The sequence below is a fragment of the Dreissena polymorpha genome, chromosome 10 (genome assembly GCF_020536995.1).
Source record: "Dreissena polymorpha isolate Duluth1 chromosome 10, UMN_Dpol_1.0, whole genome shotgun sequence".
Classification (NCBI taxonomy): domain Eukaryota; kingdom Metazoa; phylum Mollusca; class Bivalvia; order Myida; family Dreissenidae; genus Dreissena; species Dreissena polymorpha.
In genome coordinates this window covers 28,984,719-28,997,785 of record NC_068364.1, presented here as the reverse complement: position 1 = coordinate 28,997,785, position 13,067 = coordinate 28,984,719, and the positions used below count along the sequence as shown (strand labels likewise).

Sequence of the window (13,067 nt, the reverse complement as noted above, 5' to 3'; positions counted from 1 at the left end):
GCGAAATAATTACGTCGATATCTCCAAGGTCAAGGTCACACTTTGAGTTCAAAGGTCAAAAATGGCCATAAATGAGCTTGTCCTGACCATAACTATGTCATTCATTGTGAGATTTTGAAATCATTTGGCACATTTGTTCACCATCATGGGACGGTGTGTCGCACGAAAGAATCACGTCAATATCTCCAATGTCAAGGTCGCCACGACTAAAAATAGATTTTTTTTTAAAACAAACTTACAAAGGGGGTTAATTTTGTTTGTTCATTTCAAAAGTTCAGTTTGAGTTTTTTCCCTTTATCAGATTTTTTTTCACAATGAAAACCTGGTTTTGTGACAATTTTGTCCCTTGTTTATAATTATAATGCTGCCTTATGCAGCATGCATAATAGTGCATTTAAGCCTATAATGCGCACACTTGTTAATTCAACAAGTAACTGTTTTTGTATTAACACCCACTTCCCAGGATTCGCAAACGAAACTGTTCATATTTTTTAACACGGAACAACTAGGATTATACGTGATAATATTTGCCATGATGGTTTAAATCGTTCAATCTTATATACAATTTATGTATAATTTTTGTAAAATATTTGAACCTCTTTAGTTTGCTTGCCCATCATCATAAGTTTGTATCATCCTGTTTTATTTTAGCTCACCTGATTGCTCAGGTGAGGTTTTAGGATTGGTCTTTGTCCGTTATCCGTCCGTCTGTCCACATTTGGTTTGTAAACACTATAGCATTCACATTTCTATTGCATTCTTTATCAAAGTTGCTGAGAAGCTATATGGCCACATGATCTCAGTCAAGTTTGTTAATGAGCAAAATTACATAAAAAATGCCAGAATAACTGCCCTTAGATCGCTCGAAATTTTCATTATATTATACATAATCATGGTAAACACTATTGAGGTCACAATTTTGATTCAGATTTTATGAATCTTGGTCATAATATATATTTTCGTAAGCAAAGTTTGATGTTTGATCATTAGGGGTAAAATATAGGTCACCAGGTAAAATCTTAACAAAAACCTTCCTAAACGCTCCATACGCGAGAGTTTTGGTTTGATTCAATAATGATGAAACTTGACCAGTATGTTTGTTTGGACAATATCTAGGTCAAGTTTGACATTTGGTAATGTGGGGACAAAATCAAGGTTATGGGGTCTATTCTTACAAAAACCTTGCAACACACTAGAGGCCATTGTTAATGGTTCGAAAATGATGATACTTAACAAGGATGTTTTACTTGATGATAACAAGGCCTTGTAAACACATGTAGAATTAGCATTACTCGCAAATGTTTTTTATTGCAATTGCAAAACACCCATGCAAATGGACAGTACAAAATCATAATGAATCATATGCTCACACTGCAAAAGTACACAGAAAATAATTCAATCAATCTAATATGCTCTAGAGTACTGAATTTTCAACTAAGCAATGCACAAGGCCTTGTTAAAAAGGTGAGCGAACTAGGGCCATCTTAGCCAGCATTCAAAAACTTATGAAATATTATCCATGCCAATGGTCAACGAACGATAAATGACTTTCTGACAAGTTATTTTTTCTGTACTTTATATTTTCTCGAATTCAAATTATTACAGCATGGATGTCATATTGCCCCTGGAAAATGTTGATCTGGGCAAGTTATTTGAAAATCTAGTTATATGGTCAAGCAAGCACATATAGAAGATTGGAAAGAACTTATCAACACTTGTAAAAAATATTTGTTAATAAATTGGTTATGGCAAAAATTAACTGAGGTGGTGTTTTTACCCAGCCCTGTTCATGTTTGCATGACATTTACAATGCTCCTTCTTGATAATATTAATTCTTGATATTACTCATAATTATTAAAAAAAAGAAACAAAACAGGTATTTTAATATGAATTCTTGTGTTTCAGATTTTATAAGAGAAAAGTACGCTTCAATTTGCTGAAATTTCAAAATGAAGTCTGCACACGGCCATGTCCGGAGACAAGCCATAGCTATACAATGCAGCATTTTTGTTAGTTGTGTTATGACAATGAAATCAATTATTGAAATTAAGCTGTTTTATAGACGAAGAAGAATTTGAGCTCATGTATAATTGTGTATTTAAGAAAATGAAGACAATGCCACCAACAAGGATTTAACATACACAATGAACAACAGACAGGGTAAGTTTATAAATATTCTTTAATAACCCTTTTATGATTTGCCTTTTTGATATATTGTAGTACTGTTTTTAACCAGGTTTTCCGAAGGAAAAAACCGGTTACACTGTAACTCCAATATAAAGCGCTCCGTTATAACGCTGAATCCAATATAACGCGGAGGGTGCTTGGATCCCATTTTTATACGCCCGTCTATGACGGGACGTATTATGGTATACCCCGCGTCCGTCTGTCCGTCCGTCTGTCCGTCCGTCCGTCCGTCCGTCCGTCCGTCTGTTAATGTCGTACGCTACGTCAAATATCCTTTGACAGATTTTCTTCAAATTTTAACACAATCTTAATATTGATAAACCCTGATCCCCTTTCGTTTTTGACGGAATTCTGAATTGTCGTTCCAGAGTTATGGGACTTTGTTCGTCAAAATTTCGTGATTTCATTGAATGTCCTACTGTAGCTCAAATATCCTTCGATGGATTTTTTTCAAATTTCAACACAATCTTAATATTGATAAACCCTGATCCCCTTTCGTTTTTGACGGAATTCTGAATTGTCGTTCCAGAGTTATGGGACTTTGTTCGTCAAAATTTCGTGATTTCATTGAATGTCCTACTGTAGCTATATAAAAATGTTAAAGTTGTTATAACTTTGGTATGCTTGGACCTAGAGTCTTGAAACTTGACATGAAGGTTGGCCAGAACTAGTAAGTAACCACTGGACATTTCAAGGTCATTCATTTGAAGGTCAAGGTCACTGTGACCTTGAATGTAAAAATGTTAAAGTTGTTATAACTTTGGTATGCTTGGACCTAGAGTCTTGAAACTTGACATGAAGGTTGGCCAGAACTAGTAAGTAACCCCTGGACATTTCAAGGTCATTCATTTGAAGGTCAAGGTCACTGTGACCTTGAATGTAAAAATGTTAAAGTTCTTATTTCATGTTATAACTTTGGTATGCTTGTACCTAGAGTCTTCAAACTTGAAATAAAGATTGGCCAGTACTAGAAGATGACCACTGGTCATTTCAATGTCATTCATTTGAAGGTCAAGGTCACTGTGACCTTAAATGTTAAAATGTTAAAATTGTTATAACTTTGGTATGCTTGGACATAGAGTCTTCAAACTTGACATGAAGGTTTGCAAGCACACTTAGATGACCACTGGTCATTTCAAGGTCATTCATTCTAAGGTCAAGGTCACTGTGACCTTAAATGTTATTGTTGTTCATGTATCCTACCGTAGCTCAAATATCCCCCGATGGATTTTTTATACGCCCGTCTATGACGGGACGTATTATGGTATACCCCGCGTCCGTCTGTCCGTCCGTCAGTCCGTCCGTCCGTCCGTCCGTCTGTTAATGTCGTACGCTACGTCAAATATCCTTTGACAGATTTTCTTCAAATTTTAACACAATCTTAATATTGATAAACCCTGATCCCCTTTCGTTTTTGACGGAATTCTGAATTGTCGTTCCAGAGTTATGGGACTTTGTTCGTCAAAATTTCGTGATTTCATTGAATGTCCTACTGTAGCTCAAATATCCTTCGATGGATTTTTTTCAAATTTCAACACAATCTTAATATTGATAAACCCTGATCCCCTTTCGTTTTTGACGGAATTCTGAATTGTCGTTCCAGAGTTATGGGACTTTGTTCGTCAAAATTTCGTGATTTCCATGCTCATGTACTTATAAAATAAACCATGTATTCAAATACAAATAAACTGAAGTAAAAAAATGATTCAAAGGGTTATTTATTACCTTACTACTTCATTGGCGAACGACGGGCGTATCATGCGCTCATGGCGCAGCTTTTATTTCTCCAACCTTTCATTTGATTTCTGATTCAAATCCGTATTATGCAACTTCATGTATTTTCAGACAATTCAAAGATGGCGGCAATCACAGTCATGTTGATTGCTTTATTCAACCGTCCGTTGAACCGATTATAATCACCTCGAGGTTAATCAACACCGACAGCTAATTGGTGTTAATCTGTTGTGTAATGTCAATAAAGGTGTGAAAAACTCGCGTGTCAGTGTTTATTACATGTATTCCTCATCAGAGCGGTTCTGAGTGCGATAATTTCCATAAGTTAAGTGCAAGCGGGATAGTTATACAATTCAAGTAATTCAAAATGATTGAAACATTCTTACTTTGATATGGTTGCAGTTTGACTATATTAAATGAGCGGCTGTGAAATATACTGCCTACTGTATAGAACAACTTTTTATGTCATTTCATTATCATTCTAGTATTATGTCATTTAATCTTTCAGTTTGTGTATAAGAAATTAAATAATGCAGACGATTTATTTACATGCGAACGCAGTGAACCGGCAATTGTTAACAGAGTTTTACTTTCATTTTTGCGCGGTATCAGAAACTCCCCGGGAAACACGTTTTTTTGCATGCGTATGACGCAATAAAACAATTTTTTGTACATGAGTCGTATTGCATTCAATCTAAATTTACAGTCGCTTGTCCAATGAAAGCTCTGCCCCATAATGCACTGTACTCTTAACACTTCTGAAAATGGCATATATGCGTACGGTTGTGTTTACGAATTTCTTAAACATATACTAGTATCGTCATTAATGTTCAAGATTATTATTTTTTAAGTGATGTTGCAATTTTATTGGATTATCGGATAAATGTGCACATAAGAAAAGCGGTATGTATACTGTTATCGATACGATTCGGTTTATATGCATGTATTTGCGTCAACACAGCATGGCAATATACATGACCTATATTATAGGCTATTCTATACCTGTTTTTTTTTTATAGCGCCCTGCAGTAAATGAGCTCAAAACCTATAACGCGGATCCGTTATAACGCTGTTTCGCGGCTTGGACCCCATTGACCGCGCTATATTGGAGTTACAGTGTATTAGATTGGCGAATGTTGGCGGGAGGGCGGGCGAGCGGAAGAAATTTGTCCGGGCCATAACTTTGTCGTTCATTGTGAGATTTTAAGATCATTTGGCGAATTTGTTCACTATCATTAGACGGTGTGTTGCGGGAAATAATTACGTTGATATCTCGAAGGTCAAGGTCACACTTTAAGTTCAAAGGTCAAAAATTACCATAAATGAGCTTGTCGGGGCCATAACTATGTCATTAATTGGAGCTGCACATTTTGAGTGATGAAAGGTCAATGGTCATCCTTCAAGGTCAAAGGTCCAATATATGGCTTCAAAGCGGCGCAGAGGGGGTCATTGTGTTTCTGACAAATACATCTCTTGTTTTTAACATCTAGTTGGCCTCTACAAAGATTGCTCAAAGTATGGCCCTGGGGTCAAAATAGCCCTGCCCTGGATGTGGCCAAGTGTTAACCTTTGTATCCATATTGTAACAGGGCCCTCACATTACTTTGGGGGAAGGGGTCCGCAGCCCTTAGGAGGGGGAATTTTCGCGGCGTTTCCCTTTTTTGGGGATTTTTTTTACTTATACTCTCTCATTATTTCATTTGTACATGTTTGCACTATATTCATTGCATTGTTCATAATTTATTATATTTGAAAAGATTAAATTGAAATAGAATTGAGATATAATAATCATGAGACACATCTTTCTATTAAAAAAAAAAAAAATTTTTTTTTTTTTAGGGGGAATTTCCCCCCCCCCCCCCCAAAGGGAAAAAAAGTATACTTTTCAGGAGGGGGACTCGGCGGCAGATTTGATAGATTGAGGGCCCTGTGTAAACATGTAAAAAAAAATCAAAAATAACAAGGCCAAGGAATTTGGCATTGACCAGCGTTTAGATGACATCTTCTTAGATTTTTTCATTAATTTACCTGGGTTCAAGATAAGCCTGTCCTAAGACAGCTGGAGTATTTTCCTATGTATGCAGGGTTTATTCTCACTTCTGAGGGAATGGGGCTTGGGCTCTTTCAAAGTCTTGATTTTAGCTCTGCTGTTTTCGGAGAAAACCGGAGGTATTGTCATAGCCAGCACGTCTTGCGCCGTCTGGCTTCTGCCGTCCGATGTCCGCCATGCTAAAACTTTAATGTTGTCTATAAAATCAAAGTGCTTTCACCTACAACTTTGAAACTTCAAGTGTAGATGCACCTTGATGAGTTCTACACGCCACACTTATTTTGGGTCACTAGGTCAAAGGTCAATGTCACAGTGACCTCTTAAATAAAAATTCTGACAAGTTTCCATTTATTCAAAATTATTATTATTGGCACCCGTTATGCTTTGCTCTTGTTACATAAAATAACTTTCAAGGTGAAATGCTTTTAAGATACAAAATAATATCTATAGGGCTTTTATTGATTCATATTGCCAATGGCAAGACATATCTTTTTTCCCTAAATCCAGTCAAAAAATTTCCAATGGATAGTTTCAGTTTTGAAAATTTAGACAATTAATAAATAACCATATAACTGTTTGATTTAAATTGATGTTATTCTATTTTTAATGTTTTACCAAGTAAATCATGAATATTTATGCCCCCCTTCGAAGAAGAAGGGGTATATTTTTCGAAGAGGGGGTATATTGCTTTGCTCATGTCGGTCGGTCAGTCGGTCTGTCGGTCCGTCCACCAGGTGGTTGTCAGATGATAACTCAAGAACGCTTGGGCCTAGGATCATGAAACTTCATAGGTACATTGATCATGACTCGCAGATGACCCCTATTGATTTTGAGGTCACTAGGTCAAAGGTCAAGGTCACCGTGACCCGAAATAGTAAAATGGTTTCCGGATGATAACTCAAGAAAGCTTATGCCTAGGATCATGAAACTTGATAGGTAGATTGATCATGACTTGCAGATGACCCCTATTGATTTTCAGGTCACTAGGTCAAAGGTCAAGGTCACAGTGACTCGAAATAGTACAATTGTTTCCGGATGATAACTTACATTAGGTCAAAGGTCAAGGTCACAGTGACAAAAAAAGTATTCACACAATGGCTGCCACTACAACTGACAGCCCATATGGGGAGCATGCATGTTTTACAAACAGCCCTTGTCCTTTTTAGCTCACCTGAGCACAACGTGCTCATGGTGAGCTATTGTGATCGCCTTTTGTCCGTCTAGCGTCGTCAACATTTATCTTGTTAACACTCTAAAGGTCACATTTATTGTCCAATCTTCATGAAACTTGGTTAGAACATGTGTCTTAATAATATCTTGGACGAGTTCGAAAATGGTTCCGGTTGGTTGAAAAACATAGCTGCCAGGGGGCGTGGCAGTTTTCCATATATGGCTATAGTAAAACCTTGTTAACACTCTAGAAGTCACATTTTTAGTCCGATCTTCATGAAACTTTGTCAGAACATGTGTCCCAATATTATCTTGGACGAGTTCGAAAATGTTTCCGGTTGGTTGAAAAACATGGCCGCCAGGGGGCGTGGCATTTTTCCTTATATGGCTATAGTAAAACCTTGTTAACACTCTAGAAGTCACATTTTTAGTCCAATCTTCATGAAACTTGGTCAAAACATGTGTCCCAATAATATCTTGGACAAGTTCGAAAATGGTTCCAGTTGAATGAAAAACATGGCCGCCATGGGGCGGGGCAGTTTTCCTTATATAGCTTTACTGTATGGTAAAACCTTGTTAACACTCTTAGAAGTCACATTTGTGGTCCAATGCTCATGAAACTTGGTCAGAATATTTGAATTAATAATATCTGGGCTAAGTTCAAAAATGGTTGAGATCCGTTAAAAGGCATGGCCGCAAGGGGGCGTGGCATTTTTCCTTAAATGTCTATTTACTACAAAATCTTGTTAACACACTAGAAGTCACATTTATTATCCAATCTTTATGAAACTTAATCAGAACATTGGTTCTAACAATAGCTCGAGTGAGTTTGAAAATGGTTATGGTTCATTGAAAAACATGGCCGTCGGGGGGGGGGGGGGGGGGCAGTTGTCCTTATATGTCTTTAGTGAAAACTTGTTGACACTATATTAGCCCGTTTATTGGCCAATCTTCATGAAACAGGGTCAGAACATTTGTCCCAATGAAATTTTGCCAGAGATTAAAGCTGGATCATATGAGCTCAAAAACTAGGTCACAAGGTCAAATATAACAAAAACATGTTAAAAGTAACTTTTTTTGGTCCAAAATAATCTTCATGAATCAGCTTGCATTTTTTATGTCCCCCACCATATTGTTTTTGCCCTGTCTGTTGGTTGGTTGGTTTGTGCCAACTTTAACATTTGCAATAACTTTTGCAATATTGAAGATAGCAACTTGATATTTGGCATGCATATGTATCTCATGGAGCTGCACATTTTGAGTGGTGAAAGGTCAAGGTCAAGGTCATCCTTCAAGGTCAAAGGTCAAAAAAACTAAATCAAAGTGGCGCACAAGGGGAAATAGTGTTTCTGACAAACACATTTCTTGTTTCAGAATAGTCTAGTTCCTTTGGCTTTCAGGTGAGCGCCTTAGGGCCTGATGGCCCTCTTGTAGATGTTTATTATCAATTTTCGGTTTTTCTTACAAAAGTTTTGTAAAAATGACTATCAGTTCAGAGTTGTATCCTTTAATTGAAACTTAACAATTTATTCATTCGGCGGTGTATACCAATTAAGTTGCTTTGTCAGTGTGTCTTAACCCCAATGTAAAAATACATGACACATTTTGTTTTTTGTTCCAGGGATCCAATGGGAGACACTTGAATGTTTTGCTCCAGTGAAGCCTGCACGATGGCACTGGAGCAGTGCCAATGCGAGGTCCGAACTATGTTGAACACCTCAACAGTGACCAGCGGGATGTTCTCCAGGACATCCTCCAAAACGACAAAGAGCACAAAACCATCATGACAGAACCATCAATGACATTTGTTATATGTGAACAAATTGCAAACTTTGTTTGTGTCAATACAGTAAACAAGAAACTTTATGTATTTTCAAAGAAGATTGACAAGCTGGAACAATTGATTTTAAGTTTGAGTAAATCTGTTAGTGAAGTTCTTAACCAAAATGAGTTGGGGAAATCTGACGTCTGTGTTCATGTGTACAACAGTCAGGACAATGTTCAAGCATGGGATGATACATTTGAATTAGATTGTAGTAGTTTGGATTTAAGTGTTTCAGTGGAAGGTAGTTTGGATGTTGGTTTTGTTGCTGCAGATAGCTTTTCAAGTACTTCAGTTGAAGGTCATTGCTCTCGTGAGCAGGATGTAGGACTAGTTGGTGGTAGTGATCAGGATTTGGAAATAGTTTGTATAGGTCGGTCACGTGTCGTTGAAAGTGGTAGGGCTGCAGGAATAGTTGGTAGTGGTCTGTATGGTGTTGATAGTGGTAGGGCAGCAGGCATACTTGGTGGTGGTCAGTCTGGTGTTGTTGATAGTGGTAGGGCAGCAGGAATAGTTGGTGGTTTTCAGTCTGGTGTTGTTGATAGTTGTAGGGCAGCAGGAATACTGTGTGGTGGTCAGTCTAGTGTTGTGGATAGTGGTAGGGCAGCAGGAATAGTTGGTGGTGGTCAGTCTGGTGTTGTTGATAGTGGTAGGGCAGCAGGAATACTTGGTGGTTTTCAGTCTGGTGTTGTTGATAGTGGTAGGGCAGCAGGAATAGTTGGTGGTTTTCAGTCTGGTGTTGTTGATAGTGGTAGGGCAGCAGGAATAGTTGGTGGTGCTCAGTCAAGTGTTGTGAATAGTGGTAGGGTAGCAGAAATAGTTGGTGGTGGTCAGTCTAGTGTTGATAGTGGAAGGGCAGCAGGAATAGTTGGTGGTAGTCAGACTGGTGTTGATAGTGGTAGGGCAGCAGGAATAGTTTGTGGTAGTCAGTCTGGTATTGATAGTGGTAGGGCAGCAGGAATAGTTGGTGGTCTGTATGGTGTTGATAGTGGTAGTGTAGCAGGAATAGTTGGTGGTTTTCAGTCTGGTGTTGGTTATGTTCAGTTGATAGTGGTAGGGCAGCAGGAATAGTTGGTAGTGGTCAGTCTAGTGATGATAGTGGTAGGGCAGCAGGAATAGTTGGTGGTTTTCAGACTGGTGTTGTTGATAGTGGTAGGGCAACAGGAATAGTTGGTGGTGGTATGTCTGTTGATGATGGTAGGTCTGTAGGAATTGTCAGTGGTCAATTTGGTGTTGTTGATAGTGGTAGGGCAGCAGGAATAGTTGATGGAGGTAGGTCTGGCTTTGTTGATGGTGGGGGAGACATGGAAATTGTTGGTGGTGTTAGGTTTACTTCTGATAGCAGTTAGGGTTCTTGTGTCAGTGGAGGTATTGGTGTTCCTAATTACAGTAACTTTGATAGGACACCTCTTAGCATAAATAGATCATTCGGCAATCATCCTTTGATGATAATCCGTTGCGCCGAGGATATGAGTGCAGTTCCTCCACACGCAGAGATTCTTTTACATAAAGATGCAATTGATGAGTTGCTCTTGGAGCACCAAGGCAGTATTTCTTAAAGCGGGTATATACGATTTTTTATATGTGTTTAATTGTAATATATTGATAAAATATGTTACAATAACACAAAATAGGCAAGAAAAATTATACATTAAAGCCGAATTCCATAAAATGCAGCAAAGACAAATTAGCGCCCCTAGCCGATAGTGACGTACATATTTTCCTACAATAACCGAAGCATTCGTCTTTGTATTATAAACCGTTAAACTACGAGGGGTGTTCCAGAAGTTCGTGGATTTTCGCTATAACTTATTAGTTTGCTGGTAAAAGTCAATGAAATTTACATATTATACAAACCAATTATCACGGACTTTATATATAAGCTAAAAATGCATGAATTCCATAAAGCGCGTTTGAAACGCGTTGCCATAGAGACCTCAGTAACGACATGCGGCGCACGCGTGTATTTTATTATAAGTATGAGCGTTACGCGAATTTAAATTTGGTTTAAATGTCGTTGATAAACAGAATATACGGCAAATTTCACGTTACAGCGCCTAAGTCCTCCTTACAGCCCGGATTTGGCCCCTATGGACTTCCGCGTCTTCCCGGAAGTTAAATCACAGTTGCGCGGTATTCGCTTTGCAAGTAAACAGGAACTTACAGTTGCAGCAAAGCGAATCGTGTCGTCTTTTGACGCTGACTGGTATGGAGACCCTTTTGACAAGTGGATTTCCCGACACATAAAGTGCATTCGCGTTGGAGGTGATTATGTGGAAAAGATTTGACAGTTGTTAACTTCATAACGTCATTGACGTTGAACAGAAACGTTACACGTGCGTCGGTGTGCGCATTGTGCACATGTTTAAATCTCTGATATATATTTATTGTTTTATGTTTTTCCATGATATTTGGAGAGAAGATTTGGAAAGGACGAAATATTCTTAACATGCTATTTGTTTGTCCATTTATGTTACCAAATGAAAGTTATAGCGAAAATCCACGAACTTCTGGAACACCCCTCATGAGTTTAGATGCACATCGTACATGCATGGTATACATGCTGGCGAATTCGGCTGTACAGCCGTTTTCAATTTCAGAATTAAAAATCTGGCTTATTTCGCATTTTACGACACATGTTCTTCTTAACTTTTATTTTAATTTATATTGAAATATATATATAATAAGTTTTTTACACAGTTTATATAAATTCATAAATATTTGACAAAATCGTATATACCCGCTTTAATTATCTTGGAGCTTGGCCAAAAAAATTCATCCTGAAGGCTGTTGGCTATGCATTTCCAGGTATTTCAGGAATTTCTGGTTATGTTGCGGCCGCAATAATAAGTGGCATTATAAATCGAAGAAATTATTTAAAAAAATTGCCATAAGAATTGCCCACAAGTTTGATACATGTGTTGGATGTTGGGATAAGGACCCTTTTAAATAAGTATACCAACAAAAAAAGCAGTGACACTTTGTCTAATTCAAATACCTGTCAAATAGTATTTTTTTGAGAATTGTTTTATTTTAACTTGTAATAAAATGTTAGCCAATGAACATATGCATATTTATTCATACTGTTACTTTGATCTGTAAAATATGCAAGTAACATTGTTCACAACAAAGTCTGTATTTTTCAGTTACTTAACATGGTACATGTATGCAACATTATTTCATTTATAATTTTGTATATGCAACATTATTTCATTTATAATTTTGTTATGTGGATTGTGTGTGTGTCTTTGTTAAGATCTTGTTGTTTGTATTATGAATATACGTAATATTTCATATACGTTTGTTTTTCACTCTATAAATGCAACCAGCTTAGAGAGTTTTGTCCAAATGATATAGCGGGTACAGTTTGGCTATATTTTTTATGACTGTTAATACATATATCATGTTTTATTAAAAACAAGAGGGCCATGATGAACCTGTATCGCTCCACTGTTTTTTATGCGAAAAAAACGCGCAATGCGCATGGGTTGAAATGTACTCAAGCATGTGACTTTCTCTTTCTATCTCTCGTCCCACTGGGCGCTTAAAGTTGGAAGGGTTAGCATTTTTATATATGGAAAAAATTACTACCGTGTTAACTAAACAGATTAAAAAGCCCGGGAATTGTTCCTTTGAAGCACAGTCCCATTGCTTATAACGTAGGTACATATAACTCTCCAAAAGATATTGTCATTCTTTCTATTTCACATATTTTTAGATGCTGAATATCAAATATAAGCATTTGATTTGAAACAGATTCACAAGACCCGTAGGAATCAAAATTCCTTAACCCTTTACCAAACGACACATTTTGGACATTCCCAATTTGAAAAAGGTTGCAGACGACAATTTAATTGTAATGGAATATGAAGGAAATAATCAGGTAGGGTATAAATAATTGTGATAAAAGGAGAAATTGCTTATCTTGAGCAATGTCTCATTTTATCATAATTATTTATAAAGTCGTCAGCTATAAACCCGTAAAATCCTGTTGGTGTTTGGTAAAGGGTAAATAATCTCTGGTTCCTTCTTAGAGCCTTTCACACATTTATAACAAATACAATAGTATTCTCTTTCTAGCATCTTTCTTTTTAAAGAATCATC

At 37.3% G+C, this 13,067-nt stretch overlaps 2 protein-coding genes across 2 annotated transcripts in view; both read left to right on the top strand.

The window, feature by feature from the left end:
* LOC127847669 (circumsporozoite protein-like) overlaps positions 1–10,516 on the top strand; it is a 33,184-nt gene extending 22,668 nt beyond the window's left edge. The window contains exons 2-3 of the mRNA XM_052379718.1: positions 1,906–2,160; positions 8,763–10,516. Of these exons, the coding sequence (XP_052235678.1) occupies positions 8,832–10,034 (1,203 nt within the window). The 5' untranslated portion in view covers positions 1,906–2,160; positions 8,763–8,831 and the 3' untranslated portion in view covers positions 10,035–10,516. The remainder of the gene's footprint in view (positions 1–1,905; positions 2,161–8,762) is intronic.
* LOC127847667 (E3 ubiquitin-protein ligase rnf213-alpha-like) overlaps positions 1–13,067 on the top strand; it is a 130,799-nt gene that overhangs the window by 26,822 nt on the left and 90,910 nt on the right. The gene's annotated exons all lie outside the window — the stretch shown is intronic.